General features: G+C 45.7%; 1 protein-coding gene across 1 annotated transcript; it reads right to left on the bottom strand.

Annotated features, from left to right (window-relative positions):
* Positions 1-475: 475 nt before the first annotated feature.
* Positions 476-18780, bottom strand: LOC118093174 (acyl-coenzyme A synthetase ACSM3, mitochondrial-like). Its single transcript, XM_035132068.2, has 13 exons — positions 18592-18780; positions 14444-14654; positions 14134-14344; positions 11900-12043; positions 9800-9956; positions 9610-9689; positions 8514-8637; positions 7961-8041; positions 7691-7792; positions 5899-6026; positions 4416-4515; positions 3674-3793; positions 476-2928 (listed from the first exon to the last, which is right to left on the bottom strand). The coding sequence occupies exons 1-13, from the start codon at positions 18775-18777 to the stop codon at positions 2842-2844; spliced, it is 1731 nt and encodes a 576-aa protein (XP_034987959.2). The 5' UTR covers positions 18778-18780; the 3' UTR covers positions 476-2841.
* Between the last annotated feature and the right edge of the window lie 805 nt (positions 18781-19585).

The following is a 19585-nucleotide window of genomic DNA, read 5'->3' as shown; positions in this document are numbered from 1 at the left end:
GCCAGGAACTGGAAACTGGAGGTGCAGCTTGCACAAGAAGGGATGAGTGCTCTTGTGTTCAAATCCTGCTTGCTTGTTTCCTACAGGCATCTGGTTCTTCACTGCGAGAACAGCATGCTGGACTAGATGGGCCATTGGCCTGATCCTGCAGGCTCTTCTTAGGTCCTTAATTCTCTTCTTATGTTCTTGAAACCTGAGCTGATCATCACCATGAGATGAATACGAGCAGTGAGCCATTTACTAGTGTGAGGGACAAGGGATACAGGGAAGTCCCTCCCATCTTAAGTTCCAGCCCATCCCCAAGCTCTGGAGAGAGTAGGGAGAGCTCTGCCTCCAGCGGAGAGTCAGGAAGTGGTGTCCGAGGCTCAGGCAAGGTTGCGGAGCCCATGCCCCAGGTGGGACAGGAAGATTGGAGCACGGGGGGGAAGGCCAATCCCCCCAACTCCGGAATTGCGATGCAAACGTAGGGGGAAGAGGTTGGGTCTCCCAAAGCTTCTTTGCTGGAAGAAAATGCGCCAATCGCCATTCGGAGGTTCTGACACCTCACCTTAAGCATGTATATAGATCGTTCTGACCACTGTAAATAATCAGCACTTAATAAAAGCCTAAAAAGACTATGCTGGAGTCGTTACTCTAGAGTAGCCACATCAGGCCCTCTGACAACTAGATAATAGGGACTTCCCTTACTAAATACATACCTAAGACACCTACTGGATCAGGGTAAAAGTCTAACTCAGGAGTGGGAAACATTTGGCCCTCCAGATGCTGCTGAGCTACAACTCCCATCAGAGGATGATGAAGATGATAGTTCAGCAACATCTGGAGGACCAATGGTCCCCACATCCAGGCTCTATCTAGTCCAGCATCTCCTCCTGCATCCACTAGGATACTGTAATATGTTTCTGCTGTTTGTGTTGCTAAGGTGGTATCTGTGCCAAACAAGCAGAGCCTCGTCCCCTGGAGAACTCATTACCAGCGACAAACGCTTTCCTTGGGAGTCAGCTCCTATCTAGTCTTCTGCTCACTGCTCTCATTTTGTTTAGCAAGCATGAAGCGTGAAAGAGCATGGGGATGCCCTCTGCATCCAACAGGAGTGTCCTTCCTACCCGCTGTTAATGTGAGATGCCCTTATGAGATGGAAGAAAGCTGACCTCGTCTCCCTCACCAGCATCAATTAAAAGCTTAACCATTGTAGAAACACAGCATTATCCCCCAAAGTGCTGGGGCGTTACAGATCCACCTGCGGGGCGGCACTTGGCACCGTTCCTTCTGGGAACTGCTGTTTGTTTGCCACGTACCGGTAATCACTCCATTGAGGTCTTTGCTGAAAGATAATTGGCAGCTTGGCCACCAGACCGGTTTGCCATTCTCCCAGGCTGTGTCTGATCAGATGTGTTCATGAGCTCGGCTTTGTAGCAATGAAAGAGAACCAGGTTGCACACATCCTTTTGGTTCAAGTGATGTATGGTTAAAAACAGCGTTAAGCACAACCTGGCAATGAAAAGAGCTCTTTTTTATTTTGTTTTTGCAATTGTAACCTTGAGCAGATTAAGAAATAGATCATAGAATCATAGAATCATGGAATCATAGAGTTGGAAGAGACCATAAGGGCCATCTAGTCCAACCCCCTGTCAAGCAGGAAACACAATCAAAGCATACTTGACATATGCCTGTCAAGCCTCTGCTTAAAGACCTCCAAAGAAGGAGACTCCACCACACTCTTTGGTAGCAAATTCCACTGCCGAACAGCTCTTACTGTCAGGAAGTTCTTCCTAATGTTTAGGTGGAATCTTCTTTCTTGTAGTTTGAATCCATTGCTCCGTGTCCGCTTCTCTGGAGCAGCAGAAAACAATCTTTCTCCCTCCTCCATATGACATTCTTTCATATATTTGAAGATGGCTATCATATCACCCCTTAACCTTCTCTTCTCCAGGCTAAACATACCCAGCTCCCTAAGCCGTTCCTCATAAGGCATCATTTCCAGGCCTGACTGGGTTCCACTTCCCATTATTAAAATATATTCAGTAAGGAATCACAGCACAGAAGTTGGGCACACAAAGAGGCAGATTTAGGGGAGCATGACTGATTCACCCGCAATGGGTGCCGAGTCGAGAGGGCGCTGAAACATTGATGCACATTGGAAGGCATGGGGAGTGCCAAATTTTGGCGTTGCACAGAGCTCAGCATGAAATTTTAAAGCCCAAAGTTCGCCACTGGCATGCAGGAGGTGCAAACAAATTGAATCTCTACTTAAAGGAGGTGATACTGGTTGTATACCAGTATTTAGTACTCCAATTCTGCAAAGCAAACTGCTAACCTTAGCACACAAATAATATTTGAGCCTAAAGACTACCTTAACCCCTGGGAAAGTGAAGTGCAGCAAGATTAGGTGAAGGGGGAATTTGCGCGGGCATGTATGAGGTAAGGTGATCTCGCAAACAAACTGGTTCCAAACTACTTAATATACACCTTTGAACTTGTCCCAGTAACCAATGGGCAGCCAGAGCAGATTTCTGAGCAGAGCTGCCATATGTGGATGGAGTTTTACTCCTGTCAGCAGCCATGCTGCAGAATTCTGGGCTAATAACTGCAGTTTCAGGGTCAGGTGCAAGGGAAACCCCACACAGGCTGCATTGCAGTCATCAAACCTTGAAGTGATTTGGAAAGCACTGACGTCAGGCTTCATGCATAGTCAGAAACCGTATGCTGATAGGTGATTGGTGATGTCTAATTTGTCCCTGGTGGCAAACAGTTTACATCTTCTATCTACCTACTCATCAGTCCTCTGAGACTATTGTGACAAATAACAACCAGTCCTTTCATGCTGGTTTCAGAGTCTTGTTAGGCATTCTCCCACTCCTTCTTCCTCAGCTGTTTCCTTTGGATTTTTCCAGAAATTGTCTTGGGTAGGTCTTGAACAAACTCTATCTGTTTTGAAAGATCAAGGAGAGAGAGAGAGAGAGAGAGAGAGAGAGAGAGAGAGAGAGAGAGAGAGAGAGAGAGAGAGAGAGAAGAGCACATTTTATTGTGCTCATGTCTTATTACAGGAAAAATTTCAGAAACAGACTGGAAAGAGAAGTTGCTGAATTGCAACTCATTACCAAGCTTAAAACCACGGAGAGACCTGGTCTGAATAAGGACATTGGATTCTTATCTCATTATACATGATAAAGCTTTCTTCAGCCATCTCACCCCTTGCTTTTTCCTGCAAGACCAATTGCAGTTGTTAACAGTCGTTAACAGTCGTCAACAGGTTTACCACTCCTATCAGCCAATCACCCATTCCCACCACCCTTCTGAGTAATACCCCTCCCCACCCTCTGACTATTCATAAGGGTCTGGAGACTTCTGTTTCAGTGTATCTGAAGAAGTGTGCATGCACACGAAAGCTCATACCTATGACAAACTTAGTTGGTCTCTAAGGTGCTACTGGAAGGAATTTTTTTAATTTTTTGTCTCCACATTTTATTGGTCATTGTAGTCATTCCTTTCCCAGGGGAAACGATGATAGAAGTGTTTAAATGACTAAGACTCAGGGTGATCTATTGAAGCTGAATGTTCGAAGATTCAGGACAGATAAGAAGAGGTACTTCTTCATACAGTACATATATAAGCTGTGGAATTTGCTCCCAGAAATGTACTGATGCCCAGGAACCGCGAACCCTCTTCTTACCTTTCTGGGGTACTTGTAGGGAGCTGTTGTCTTCTTGACATGGTCCTGCAGCTCACAAATTAATTGGTCTTTCTCTCGTGACTCGTAGGCAGGCGACAGGATGATAAAGGCTTTTACAACCTAAAGGTAAAGGTAAAGGGACCCCTGACCATTAGGTCCAGTCGTGACTGACTCTGGGGTTGCACACTCATCTCGCATTATTGGCCGAGGGAGCCGGCGTACAGCTTCCAGGTCATGTGGCCAGCATGACAAAGCCGCTTCTGGCAAACCAGAGCAGCACACGGAAACGCCGTTTACCTTCCCGCTGTAGCGGTTGCTATTTATCTACTTACATTTTGACGTGCTTTCGAACTGCTAGGTTGGCAGGAGCTGGGACCGAGCAACGGGAGCTCACCCCGTCACAGGGATTCGAACCGCTGACCTTCTGATCAGCAAGCCCTAGGCTCAGTGGTTTAACCCACAGCGCCACCTGGGTCCCCTTTTACAACCTACCACCCCCCAAAATAAAAGAAAGGCCACAATCAACGCTTTCACAACCTACAAGATTTTGCATGAAAATGGATATATGTGAATGGATATGTATTCATGCAAATTTGGGAATAAGAGGCATAGTTTGAGTAGAAATAGAGTGCATCTCATCCTAAGGGGGTTGGGGAATGGGAAATTGTGACCATGTGACGTGTCTGCCTGCTCTGTCTGCTGTCCAGGGGCTGACTGTGGATGGTGGTCGATTTCATGTTACCTCTCCCCTGACGGGATCTGGACTGCTGACAACAGCCGATTCTGCCACTGCTGGGTGTTCCATTAAGGCATGTTCCACTTCATAGGGCCCAATGCGATACCTAACGGGGAGGAGCCATAGCTCAATATGAGGACACATGCTTTGCATATCAAGAGTCACAAGTTAAATTCTGTTCTGGATGCTTCACCCCCCCCCCCAAAAAAAGATACTGCAGAATTGGAGACGGGCAACAAAAACAATTAAGGTGATGGAGCAACTCCTCTACTAGGAAGGTTATATAACACTTGGGACGTCTTGGTTTGGAGAAAAGTCATTTTCAGGTGCCTGCTAAAGATGCTCCTCTTTCCACAAGTCTCCTAAAGTCTGCCTCTGCTCTGAATTTGAATTGATTTGAAGTATGTTGTTTGGAATTGGTTTTTGTCAGGTGTCTGCCATGTCTGGTTGCCCAGGAGCGTGCAAAGACAAAGTTTCTTACCATCCGCTTTTTATTCAATATTTTCAGAAAGAGGCTTTGGAACACAGCCTCTTGGATAATGGTGTTGTCCCAGTCAATCTCTACCCTCCCTTCTTTCCCACCTCCTCTATGGGCTCTTTGCTCTCCTACTTTTAAGGCTTGCCGGGTTCTGGGAGATGGTGGGTCTGGAATGCTTTCTAGTGATAACGTGTCAGCCAGCTGCTCCAGCTCTGCCTCCTCCTTCTCCTCTCCCATTATTTCCCAGCTTTCCCCCTCATCTACCTCTGAGCTATGACCTCCCTCAAACTCCTGTTGTAATTCTGAACTGTCTCCTTCTTCTCTGGAAGGGTCAGGCTGGGGAGGCCGTCTCCACTATTCCTCCTCTGCCCAGTCCCTGATAGTTTTATACTTATAATCTTTTAAAACATTGTTTGTCCAGGGCAGTTGACGGGTTTGCCACTGTTCACATGTGGTGTATTTTTAGCTGTGGTGTGAAACCAGTTCGATCTCTGCCAACAATTTTTTAACATGTATTTTGCTGTTTCATGTTTCATGTATTTTACTGTTCCGTGTTTGCAAGTCTCCCAGAGAATGGTGTGCATGGGGTGACCTGTATGCATGATGTAAATTGGGAGTGGGGAGCCTCAGGCCCAGGAGCCAGACACAGCCCGGCAGGCCTCTCCATTTGGCCCTCGGGACTCTCCCCAGGCCACACTCCTTGCCAACCCTGATTTGCATCCTCCCTGAGTGCTTTTGCCTTGTGTAAACGCCACCTTGAACAACAGTAATGCCTCTTGCTTTCCTGGATGGAAGCTAAAGAGGGGTGCTTGAAAGTACGTGCAGAAACTAGCCTGCTTTAGGTAAAATTTACATTTGTTGCTCCACCTCCTTTTGCCTGTGGCCCTACCCACCCCTGGCATGTGGCCTCCGGAAGGTCACCAGGAAGGAACGTGGCCCTCAGACTGAAAAATGTTCCCCACCTCTGTTGCAAATAAATAGTCCTTCCAAGAGCCCCCAAAATAGGCTTACCCAGCAGATAAGATGACATCATCAGCTCTTGCCACAAACTGGATGTAGCCATCTTCATCCATGATCCCTCGGTCCCCAGTGATGTAGAAGTCTCCACGTTCTGTCGAGGCTGTTTTCTCAGGGTCATCCTAAGAACAATGCAGCAGAGATCACTAAAGCCAAAGAGGGAAACATTCACTTCTCGTTTCCTGCAACATCAAGGGGTGTCCTGCCCTTGTGAAGGGCCTGTCGCAGATCTAGCAACACAGACACTGTATTCTGCTCTGGTCAGACCTCACCTGGAGTACTGTGTCCAGTTCTGGGCACCACAGTTCAAGAAGGATACTGACAAGCTGGAACGTGTCCAGAGGAGGGCAACCAAAATGGTCAAAGGCCTGGAAACAATGCCTTATGAGGAACGGCTTAGGGAGCTGGGTATGTTTAGCCTGGAGAAGAGAAGGTTAAGGGGTGATATGATAGCCATGTTCAAATATATGAAAGGATGTCATATGGAGGAGGGAGAAAGATTGTTTTCTGCTGCTCCAGAGAAGCGGACACGGAGCAATGGATTCAGACTACAAGAAAGAAGATTCCACCTAAACATTAGGAAGAACTTCCTGACAGTAAGAGCTGTTCGGCTACCAAGGAGTGTGGTGGAGTCTCCTTCGTTGGAGGTCTTTAAGCAGAGGCTTGACAGGCATATGTCAAGAATGCTTTGATGGTGTTTCCTGCTTGGCAGGGGGTTGGACTGGATTAACTTGTGGTCTCTTCCAACTCTATGATTCTATGACAGAATGTTCTCCTACCACAACAAATTCAATGTCTCTCTGTGTGGTTTTTTTGGTGGGTGAGGAGTTGGCTCTCACATTTGGTTTGCCGGAGATATCAAAGGTGTACGCAAGAAAGCGGGAGCCTCAAGCTGGGGCTTAATGATGTCTCAGTCTCTCCCGTCTCCACAACATTCATACATTTGTCAATATCATTCTCAAAGAGTCCTGCTGGATCAGATCAAAGGTCTTTCTATTCCTGTATACCCTCCCATTGCTGTTTCCATCACCTGATGGTCATATTATGGCTTTGCAAGTCAATTAGAGTCATTTTATTGTGGAAAGCAACAAACAATAACAATTACATCCTCCATGAATTTGGTGAACACCCCTTTAAAAATTGTACTTACTTACTTCAAGAATCCATAAATTGCACCTTCATCCAAAAAAACATCTTTCCAGGAAGGCAGCATCCGTAAGCGTTGAAATACCTTCCTCTTTCAACAGTACTTTTAAGTGGAGATATTTCTTACCTCAATTGACATCTGTACTAGAACTATTTTTTCTAGAGGTGAAATTGATTGCTTTTATATTTTTGAATGGTTTTGATATAGGGAATTGTTTTTTAATTTGTTTGCTTTTTGGTCACAAGTGTCTTATAATTGTGTAATTTATTTTTGCCACCTGCCCTGGGACCTTAAATGACTGAACATAAATGGATAAAAATATAAAAACAACTCAGCGCATTAAGCAAGAATGCAGAAAAATGAAGCCAGTAGATCCTGGTGAAGTCTTTGTCCTTCTGGTTTCTGCTGAGGAAACACTCATGATCTTATATTCCTCAAATAATGCCCAATCATTTGAAAGGGTCCCTCCTTACCAGGAGTGCCAGCTTGGCCCTGTGACCACGGGTGCCTGGGGTGTGGGTGCCATGCAGCGTGCATGGCCCTGGCACTGAAATTTGTGGGTGCCCAGCTCCTTCATGGGGAATTTTGTGGGTGCTCAGGGACCCAGGGACCCAGGGAGTTGGCACCTATGCTCCTTACCAAGTAGCCAGAGAAGAGACCCAAGGGCCTTTGGGGTTTGATTTTAACTGCAATGTCTCCTTCTGCCCCAGGAGGCAGGCGATTGCCATGTTCGTCTATTATCTAGATAGAAAGAAAACCGAGGGTGGGTTATGCAAGCTTATCCATTTTGTCATTTTAGTTGAGTGTTATGTTTTACTAGAATCTGGTATCATGATATTAAATCATACAGCATGGGCTGTTACAACCAGGCTGACCATTATGGCTCCCCTGTGTTATAAACATGCCTACCTGGACATCAAAGGGATGAGATGATGGTCCAATAAACCCAGGCTTGAGTTTCATATCCATCGGGGTTGAACAAAGTATGGCCTGAGGAAAGAAATGGTAGATGAGCAATCAGCATTCTCTCTCTCTCTCTCTCTCTCTCTCTCTCTCTCTCTCTCTCTGTGTGTGTGTGTGTGTAACTATGGATTTCAGTAAATTAGATAAATTTTAGTTGACTTTAACCATCTGCCTGTTTACTGATTTGGGGAAGGATCATACAAGCTGGACCTGCAAAAAAAATTGCATTGTGAAGTCTTCTTGCAAAGGATTCCATTCCCTCACCCCACCCAATCAGAAAATCTTGGCATCACATTGAGCCTGGACTTCTGGGTGTCAATTTCCCTCCATTTCTACCTGTGCAGACAGATCATGAGTGTGCTGCATAAGAATTATGCATGATAAATATGGACTGAGGGATATATCAAAGTTTGGGAGTTTGGGGGGAAAGCATGCATATGGATTTGATGGGCTTCTGCTGCTCATTGGCATATATATTTGTATCTGAATGCAAACATACAGTCTCTGTCTGCCCATAGCCTTCACGGATTACTATTCCTGTATGAGCTTTCCACTGCTCAATCACTTCGAGGTTGGTTGGCTCCCCACCACTCAGGCATCGTCTTAGACTCTTGAACTGGTATCTGAACAAGGATATGAAGCAGCATTTAGTCTTACTAAAAAGAGACATTGGGAAAGTGAAGAATGAGTGGTGCCAATTTGGCCTCAGCTGGATCTACACACTGAGAATTTATTAGATACTAGCTGTCCCGGCCACGTGTTGCTGTGGCTCAGTCTGTTAAATGGACCTTCAGAGTCCCCCTTCAGAGTTCCCTCACTTTCAGAGTTCCCGTGTGTGATGTCATCTTCCTTCCATGTGACAGCACCGATCGCCCCAACGGCTCTATCTGCCCCCCCCCCTGCAAACCACTGTGGCCTGGCCGGTTCCCCCGCATTGGTGTTGTTTTCTGTTAAAGGCCCATATTCAGTTGGTTGGAATGTTCTGTTGTGATATGTCACTGCTAGTATGGTATGCAGCCAATGGCAGCAGGTGAGGTGTATGTTCCTTTGACGTCCACTGGAGGGCACTGTGTTTCCCCCCAAAAAAATCATGTTTTTACCTGTGATTGGTGTCCCATCTATTTAATATAAGTGTATGCAAACACGCCCACATTGGTCTGGAATGTTGTGTCAAAATTTCAACCCAATAGGTCAAGCGGTTTGGGAGAAAAGTGGATGCCCACCAACATGGACCTTTTACATATATATATATATATGTAAAATTGAAAAGGGGAAGGACAATGAAAGAGTCAGCCAGCAGAGGCTGGTCTATTTGGGCTGATTGTGCATTGCCCCATCAAAGTCTGCCCTCAGTCATCTCCCAGAGAGTTCTTACTTAGAACCAGTAGCAGAGTGTATTTCTCTATTATTGGCTCTTTGGCTCCACCTAATGTTGGCCTCCCTGTCTTTTGCCCAACCAGTTCCAACAGGCACCAGCCACCACTGGACTCAAGCCAGGCAGAGTGACTTTGAAGTGAGCTAAACAAACAGGAATAAAGTTACTCTAGGGTAGAGTTCTAGAAACCACTGTCAGTACTTGTGCAAGGTAGTTGTACCTGCTAACGTCGTGCCGCAGAAGCATACGGAAAATAGTTGGGGTGCCGCAGAAGATCGTCACTGGATACTTGGAAAGAGTCTAGGGGGAAAAGCACACGCACTCCAAATGCATCATGTGATTCGGGAGGTCTCACACATCTTATATTTTAAATGCTTCCTGCCTTTCGAATAAGGCAATGCTGGCCTTACATTGAGGACGGTTACTGGCTCAAACTGCGGCATGCCATGCTGAAAGACACATCCCCCTATCATCCATATAGGGTACAAATTGCTGAAGACAAATTTGATCCAGCCTGGGTCAGAGAAACCCCACATCAAATCTGAAGGTTTCAGGTCCATCCAGTTCCTGTAAATAAGGAGGCAAACAAGTGTAATATAATATGGGGAACACTTGGTTTGTCAGCTGTACATGTGAAAAGGGTCTAGGGGTCCTAGCAGACCATAAGCTTAACCTGAGTCAACAGTGTAATGCAGCAGCAGAAAAAGAAAAAGGAAGAAGAGCTACTGCTATTCTAGGCATCAACAGAAGTATAGTTTTCAGATCCAGGGAAGGAATAGTGCTGTTCTATTCTGCCTTGGTCAGACCACACCTGGAATACTGTGTCCAATGCTGGGCACCACAATTTAAAGATGTTGACGAGCTGGAACGTGTACAGAGGAGGACAACCAAGGTCTGGAAACCAAGCCCTATGAGGAACAGTTGCAGGAGTTGGGTATGTTTAACCTGAAAAAGAGGAGACTATTCAAATATCTAAAGGGTTGTCACATGAAAGATGGAGTAAGCTTGTTTTCTGCTTCTCTGGAGGGTAGGACCCAAACCAATGGCTACAAGTCACAAGAAATGAGATTCTGACTAAACACCAGGAAGAACTTTGTGGCAGTAAGAGCTGTTCAAGAGACTCCCTCAGGAAGTTGCAGACTCTCCTTCACTGGAGGTTTTTAAGCAGAGGTTGGATGGCCACCTGTCATGGATGCTTAATTGACATTCCTGCATTGCAGGAAATTGGAATAGATGATTCTTGGGGTGCCTGCCAACTCTACAATTCTATGATTCTATGATAGGTGCCCTAGAATTACATTTAATTAGCAGCGAATGTCTGAGGGCCACACGAGATGTAACACAAAGTCATACAGTATGTGGTCAGATCTTTTGATTTTAAGACTTAAAGAACAGCAACTGCTGGAATGTGGGGTGGGGGACTTTAAGCTGATCAAGGTTGGGCAATATCTCATATTTAAACAACCTCCTTGAAATTGTGATTAGCTGTGTTGGAAGTGTTTGGTGAGTTGTTCGCCAACCTCAATTGCTTTTAAAAAGGATTAGACATCTTCACAGAGTCTAAGACTGCTATGTCCTATCTCTATGTTGTAGGTCAGGCATCCCCAAACTTCGGCCCTCCAGATATTTTGGACTACAATTCCCATCATCCCTGACCACTGGTCCTGTTAGCTAGGGATCATGGGAATTGTAGGCCAAAACATCTGGAGAGCCGAAGTTTGGGGATGCCTGTTGTAGGTAGTATGCCTCTGAACACCAGTTGCTAGGAAGTAGGGAAACGGGACGCGGGTGGCACTGTGGGTTAAACCACTGAGTCTAGGGCTTGCCGATCAGAAGGTCAGCGGTTCTAATCCCCGCGACGGGGTGAGCTCCCGTTGCTCGGTCCCAGCTCCTGACAACCTAGCAGTTTGAAAGCACGTCAAAGTGCAAGTAGATAAATAGGTACCGCTCCAAGCGGGAAGGTAAACGGTGTTTCCGTGCGCTGCTCTGGTTCGCTAGAAGCGGCTTTGTCATGCTGGCCACATGACCTGGAGCTGTACGCCGGCTCCCTCGAGATGAGCGCCGCAACCCCAAAGTCAGTCACGACTGGACCTAATGATCAGGGGTCCCTTTACCTTTTACAAGTAGGGAAAGCACTATTGCACTCAGATCCTGCTTGCAGGCTTCTCGTGGGCATCGGACTGGACACACTGACCTGTTCTAGCAGGCTCCTCTTAACGTTCTGAAAATGTTCCAGTTCTACCCTTTTGGAGGTGAGGTGGCCAGAAATGTACATAGCACCCCAATTGTGGCCACACCCTAGATTTGCACAACAACACCAGCAAGCCAGCCCAGCTGTGTCCAGCTACCCTCCTTTGGGTGTCTGAGGATTGCCACTTTATTGTGGTTTAAGCTTTTTAGGGGAGGCCACAGTCACTGCATCAGATGACTTCCGCCACAACGAAATTGTCCCTCTTCAAACCTCACATAGGACTCTCTGTTGTGAAGATTTAGAAAGGGATAGGAGATACCTTCCGGCACTTGCTAGTCCAATCCCCAAACTGCTGCAGGAATGTTCCACCATTTTGGGATGACCCGTGGTTCCACTGGTGAAGTAAATGATCGCTGGATCCTCACTCCTTGTTTTAACAGGCTGGTGATCATCACCTGCAGCTCTTTAAAGCAGAGAAGCGGGTATGTAAAAGTGAACCAGGTGTAGTCAAAATGGTTTGTGATCTTGCAAGCTCAAACTGTGAAATTCTTTCAGCTTCTTTTAGGATTTGGATGTGTCTGTTGCCAAACGGTTCAGTCACAGAAGCACCCCACTTGTGCTGTTTTGGCTACATAAAGGTCAACACTCATCTCTGAACAGCAGAAACAGAGGGAACATCTCCCACAACATCTGGTAGCATCCGATAAGTAGTTCTGTTATGTAATGCTTTCCTTTGTCCTGAACTTGTTGTTGATCAATTTTATTTTTATTCATTTATGAGAGGCATTTTTACACTAATTGAGTAGCATGGGGATTTGGCTTCTGGTGTGCATGACTAGACTAACAAATGAGAAAAGGAATATGTGGGACCTGCAGCAAAATGTTGCAGTATAGAGCCCTCGTCCATAAGACTCCATTATGATCTACATCAGTTTCTCATTCTGCCAGTCTTAAGTTCTGCATCAGTTTGTGATCTTTTTCTAAAGCCCTCATGAAAATTCTCCCAAGGTTTTAGTGGACATTTTCTCTCAAAATACGTATTTTGCACACACCTTTTCCTGTTTAGCCCATTTTTGCAAGTGATGTTTCCTCACACAATGGGTTGTGGCTGTAATTTTCACCAATATGTGCATATTTATGCACACACTGTATGCATTTCTGTACACAGTATTTGGTGGGACAATTGCATCACAATTTTCAGAGAAGTGCAAACGTTGAAAGACGGCTGCCTTTGAGTTCACGCATTGTTTCAGAAATTGTGAATTAGGTAGTTTCACACTAAAATCTGAAGCAAACCAAATTGCTCCCCCATCCCTTTGCATGATCTTGTTCTTCTCCAGCAGAAAAATGTATCAGGCCACCCATACTGATCGGGTCACAAGGTTTGCAAACACCAGCTATTTTCTTTATTCTTTTGCAGGGCAAACCCCTCATACCCTCCATTTATTGCATGGCAACAATATCTATCCCCCCTGAACACTGGCCATGGTGCCTGGGGCACAACATCTGGAAGGAATCACCCTGTCCACCTCCCTGGTATAATTTTATTATGTATACCCCACCCATCTGACTGGGTTGCCCCAGCCACCCTGGATGGCTTCCAACATACAGTTGTACCTTGGTTTTCAAACAGCTTAGTTCTTGAACGTTTTGGCTCCGGAATGCCGCAAACCCAGAAGTGACTGTTTCGGTTTGCAAACTATTTTTGGAAGCCGAACGTTTGATGGGGCTTCCATGGCTTCCATTTGGCTGCAGGAGTTTCCTGCAGCCAATCAGAAGAAGAAGAAGAAGAAGAAGAAGAAGAAGAAGAAGAAGAAGAAGAAGAAGAAGAAGAAGAAGAAGAAGAAGAAGAAGAAAGAAGAAGAGGAGGAGGAGTTTGGATTTGATATCCTGCTTTATCACTACCCAAAGGAGTCTCAAAGCGGCTAACATTCTCCTTTCCCTTCCTCCCCCACAACAAACACTCTGTGAGGTGAGTGAGGCTGAGAGACTTCAGAGAAGTGTGACTAGCCCAAGGTCACCCAGCAGCTGCATGTGGAGGAGCGGGGAAGCGAACCCGGTTCACCAGATTACGAGACTACTGCTCTTAACCACTACACCACACTGCCTCCCGGAGAACCATGTACACCACCTTGAGATCCTTGGAAGATAAAGGTGGTATATAAATATAAATATAAATATAAATATAAATATAAATATAAATATAAATGCGAACCCAGTTCCCCAGATTACGAGTCTATCGCTCTTAACCACCACACCACACTGGCTTTTTGGAGAAGCTACACTTTGGTTTCCAAACGTTTTGGAAATTGAACGGACTTCCAGAATGGATTCTGTTTGACTTCCAAGGTATGACTGTATATGAAAACACAATTAAACATTAAACATTTAAAAAACACCTTTCCTATACAGGGCTGCCTTCAGGTGTCTTCTAAAGGCTGTATAGTTACTCATCTCCTTTATCTCCTGTCTAGACGATGAAGATTGCAGGTTTTTCTATCTCACTCTTTGACTTATCCCCGACTTGTTTAACAAGGCAGCAGAGATACTCACTTCAGCAGGTCATGGAAGTTCAGCCATCCTTCTCTGCTGGTGCCTTCGGAGACCAACATCCGAGTTTTCAGGAACTGGCAATCAGATGCAAGAGAGTCAATCAATGGAGCCAAGGCATCGTTTGTAACTATGCATTTGGCCCGAGACTTTTGGAGCCGGTACAATATGTCTTTAGCAGTCAACAGGGTCGTGGCTGGGATGAAGGTGACACCTAGGAGCAAAACAAAGTGTGATTAAAAAGAAAGGAGAGGAAGACACAGCGAAAATGGATCTTTCTGTCGGCTCCTAGCACAGAGAGGACCTAACTGACCTGCTCTGATGCAGCCCACACTGATCAGCCACCATTCAGGCACCCTGGGGAGGATGATGACGATTCGGTCTCCCTTCTGCAGATTGCAAGCTTTGGAGAGGACGTTGGCTGCTTTCTTGGATAAGAATGCCAGCTCCTCAAAGGTCCACTGCACCTCCTCGCCTTTCCCACTTACCCACCAAAGAGCGGGAGTGGAAGGTCTCTTTCCATCCTACCAGGTACAAAAGATGAAAAAGTATATGGGGGACAGTTATTCATCTTACAACACAGGAAGCTGCCTTATACAGATTCAGACCATAGATCTATCTAGCTCAGTATCTTCTGTTAGCATAAATCCTCTACATGGCACAGATGCTAACATGTGACTATTGTTTACATTATGTGACTGTATTCTTTCCCAGGCAGGACTCAGCTGTAACCCGACTCCTGTCATGTGATGTTCTTTGTTCTCTGTCTTTGCTTTCGCTTTCACCGAGAGCAGATGGCTGCTCGCATCTCTCTCTTAATAAATTAGTTTAACAACTAATAGAATGTATGCTGTCTTCTGTCACGGAGGGCAGCTGCAGCACAAGAATACTGGGTTTTACACCCCAGTATTCTAACATCTTCTACACTGACTGGTAGCAGCTCTCCAGGGTTTCCAATGGAAGTATTTCCCAGCTTTATGTGGATAGGCTATCAGGGGCCCTGCTGAGGAGAACTGCACTGAGGCAGCGGCGGAAGGAAGCCGCTGGGGGGCCTGGGGCAGTGTGAGCCACCAATAGGGTTGGGGTGATGGTGGGGCGCACCGTGGGGCCTCCGGAGTCTGCCTGCCTCCTCCCACTCAGCCGCCCTACAGCTGGGGGCGGGGGGAGACAGCGGGCGGACCGTTTGGGCACAATGGATCCTGTATGCACCCAAGCCACTGCGTCTCTCCCAGGAGAGATGCATGGCTCGGGCGTGCTGCAGGCCCTGCGGTGAGTGCCTCACGGCATTTTGTCACCTCCCTCAGTGGTGACACCCGGGGTGGCCCACACCCCCCCCCTGTCCACCCCTGCACTGAGGAGGAATGGTGGGAACCTCCCCCTCCCCCTCCTCCTGGATCTTCCCAGGAGCAGGAGGATAGTATAGATTTGGAACAGTGGTTTGTAGAGGGACATAGTTCAGGAGGCGGAAGCTGGGAAATACTGGGTGGGGAAGAGATAGGAGAAGAATCACTGGAAGAGAGAGGGTTAACAGATTCACAGTCTCTGGACAGAATTCTTCCGCTCAGCCCAATGTCAAGAGGAGCTCAGAAAGTGTCAGAACAGAAAGCACAGAGGGTAGAAGCTCAGATTACAAGACTAGGAGTGACGAAGATTAATAGGGATGGAAGGGGGTGTGATCCTTAACTGGGAGCGCCGCCATTTCTAGAAGATGCATTCTTTGTTCTCTCGCTGTGATTATGAAAGTTTCTAACTGGTAAGAAGACTCCTTTTCCTTTGTCCTGCTCATCTACTGCCACGGGGGGTGGGGGTGGGGAGGAAGCCAATTCCTTGAAGCCTGACAGGTGCTGGGGAATGAACCTGGGACCTTCTGCATGCAGAGTACCCTTACCCAAAAATCTATCTACTATTTGTCCAACAAGAGGCCTCTAAGCTGTTTACAGAAAAGAATATAAGCCATTCACAAGTAAATACTGATAAATACTGATCAAACATACAAAATATGTTGGCATAACATTTACCAAACTATAGATAAAACACAACAATGAACATGAAATGGACTTTTATTCTGATGCCACATTCCAGTTCAAACTTATTTTGAATAAAGTCTTGTTGAGTACAGTGGGAGGGATCCAATTTTGAACCACGTGCATAGGCTTGGCAAGATTCCATATTTCCCCATCAGTTTGCAGTTTTTTTATTTTTACATCCTCATGAAAATTCATCAGTATTTTAGTGCAAATTTATCTTGATATAAACGTTTTTGAAAGCAGTTTCCCTTCATATAATGCATATTTGCATGCTATTTTCCCCAAAATATAATGTAATAACTTTAAATTAGTATATGCATATCTGCACAAATTCTTTGTCTAGCTCCTTCCCTTTGACCTTACCACCTTGGGTGACCCTGCTGGGAGTACGAGATTCCCGACGGCTTCTCTCACAAGGGTCATAGGAACATGCAAGCCCACTCACCACGACAAAGTGATGATCCAGCGAGTAGGAAGGTTTTAAGGTTTTAAGATTTGTCTCAAGGCAAATCTTTAAAAATGTAGTATAAACACTGACAACTGGGAAACACTGGCCTGCGAGTGCTCCAGTTGGAGAACAGCCTTTACCAAAAGTGTTATGGGCTTTGAAGAAACTCGATCTCAGGATACAAGGGAGAAACGTGCTAAGAGGAAGGCACGCTTGGCAAATCAACTCCCGCCTGGAAACGAATGTCCCCACTATGGAAGGACGTGTGGATCCAGAATTGGCCTCCACAGTCACTTATGGACCCATTGTTAAAATCGTGTTTATGGAAGACAATCTTACTCGGCTACGAGTGATCGCCAAAGAAGAAGAAGATCTGCACAAATTATTTGGCTGGAGGACCACATTGCAAAATTTGGAAAACTGCAAATTTTAAAGGATGTCTGTATTTGGTTTGAACCTTGTTTCAGGAAATGCAAATTATGTAAGTCTGCCTTTCAATTCGAATTGAATCAGCATCCTTCTCCCACCCCTATTTTCACTTCCTTGATAGTGGCATGAATGCCATATTAAATCGATGTATTGCCCAGGTGTATTCATTATGCTAGAATTAAGTTAATAGCACTATCAACTTTGTCCTAAGAAATACTGCAGTTCAAAGGAGGGTGACCCTGATTAAGGAACTAACATGATGGAGAGATTAGATCAATTGCACAACTTCATTCTAAGGTTAATGCATTTCTGTATATGGGATGACATGATATTATTAGATAGTTTCATTTGTTACCTATAGAGTACAGTGGTACCTCGGTTTAAGTACACAATAGGTTCCGGAAGTCTGTACATAACCTGAAGCGTACTTAACCTGAAGCGAACTTTCCCATTGAAAGTAATGGAAAGTGGATTAATGTGTTCCAGACGGGTCCGCGGAGTACTTAAACTGAAAGTATTCAAACAGAAGCGTACTTAAACTGAGGTATGACTGTAATGTTGTATGTGCCAGCAGGGGACGCAGGTGGCGCTGTGGTCTAAACCACAGAGCCTAGGGCTTGCTGATCAGAAGGTCAGTGGTTCGAATCCCCACAACGGGATGAGCTCCCATTGCTCGGTTCCAGCTCCTGCCCACCTAGCAATTCGAAGGCACGCCAGTGCAAGTAGATATATAGGTACCGCTCCGGCGGGAAGGTAAACGGCATTTCCATGTGCTGCTCTGGTTTCGCCAGAAGCGGCTTAGTCATGCTGGTCACATGACCCAAAAGCTGTCTGCGGACAAACGCCGACTCCCTCAGCCTATAGAGCAAGATGAGTGCCACAACCCCAGAGTCGTCCGCGACTGGACCTAACGGTCAGGGGTAAAGGGTAAAGGGACCCCTGACCATTAGGTCCAGTCGTGACCGACTCTGGGGTTGCGCGCTCATCTCGCATTATTGGCCGAGGGAGCCGACGTATAGCTTCCGGGTCATGTGGCCAGCATGACAAAGCCACTTCTGGCAAACCAGAGCAGCACACGGAAACACCGTTTACCTTCCCGCTGTAGCGGTTCCTATTTATCTACTTGCATTTTGACATGCTTTCGAACTGCTAGGTTGGCAGGAGCTGGGACCAAGCAACGGGAGCTCACCCTGTCACAGGGATTCGAACCGCCGACCTTCTGATCAGCAAGCCCTAGGCTCAGTGGTTTAACCACAGCGCCACCTGGGTCCCAACAGTCAGGCGTACCTTTACCTTTATATGTGCCAGCAGTAAGAAAGCTACCAGGTATTTTCTTAAACAACAACAACAACCCAGTGTTGATTGCTAAAGGGGCATTTTAATTTAAAAGATTCAGGGAATTTTAAATTTTAAGTTTAGATGATTTGCGGATATGAAAATTGATGCTAACTTCCACCTGGTTTAATTGTTTTTGTTGCAATGACTGTTGACTATAAACAGCAAAGAATGGCTGGCTGATAATGTTAGGAAGAAATCATGACAGACAGGGTCTCATACCTTCTCCTTTTGGCTCCATTTATCCAGCACATCGCTTGCGAAATTGAAATGCTCGGGCACATTCTTGTAGAGAGCTTCATAGTAGGAGAATCCCAAATCTGGAGATCCACTGCAAGGTTGACTTTTAATTCTATAGGGCACTTTGGAGGCACTCAGAGATTTTAAAAGTCTGGAGAGATGCTTCATTGCAGCTGCCGTGGATGATCTTGCCTTTATGGAAAACCAAAAGGATAAAAAAGAACATTCCAAACTCTGCTCAAGAACAGAAAACAAGACGAACACTGATGTCTTCGTATATGAAAAAGAAAGGTGGATGCAACGATGCAACTGGGACGATGCAATGGAAATGCAACTTCACTCCCGATCCAGGATGTTTCTTCAGGACGGAAATTAAGAGCTCAGAGTATTAGTTCCTTCAGTCTCATGCTGAAAATTGGAGGCTAACTGTGTGTAATGTACAACCTGCAATGGACCCCATCGATAAAGTGTGCAAGTGGAAGACCGGAATGCACCAAAGTTAACTGTTCATGAGCATCAACTACGCTTTACGTTTGTGGGCGGCAGAGGGTAGATAATGTCAACTGCTTACTGAATATTTGTGATTTTTTAATACAGTATAATCTTGCATCAAGCAATTGTTATGCCACACTTCCCAGTGCATTTCCTAACTCTGTTTCCTTATGGCAAAAAGTCCAGTGGGCCGGGTCTGGTCTTGATCAAGATAACCAAATCAGGTTTAAATGCACAACTATCTTTAGTTGGGCACCGGGACCTATATATTTATGTCAGATAAGATTCCCCCCCCCTTGTTAGATGCATACCTATAGGTCTGAAATTCAGAAACCCCGTTTACTGCCATCTGAGTTTGCTAAAGGAAATTTCTTAAGTTTTTTTTTCCAGAACAAGAAATAGAATAAAATATGTACCTGTATGTACTTACCGCATCCCACACTCTGGGAAGAAGGGCAAAAGGAAAGTCACCAGAGTTTAAGAG

Source organism: Zootoca vivipara, chromosome 14, assembly GCF_963506605.1.
Source record: "Zootoca vivipara chromosome 14, rZooViv1.1, whole genome shotgun sequence".
NCBI lineage: Eukaryota > Metazoa > Chordata > Lepidosauria > Squamata > Lacertidae > Zootoca > Zootoca vivipara.
This window is presented reverse-complemented; position numbering and strand designations above follow the sequence as displayed.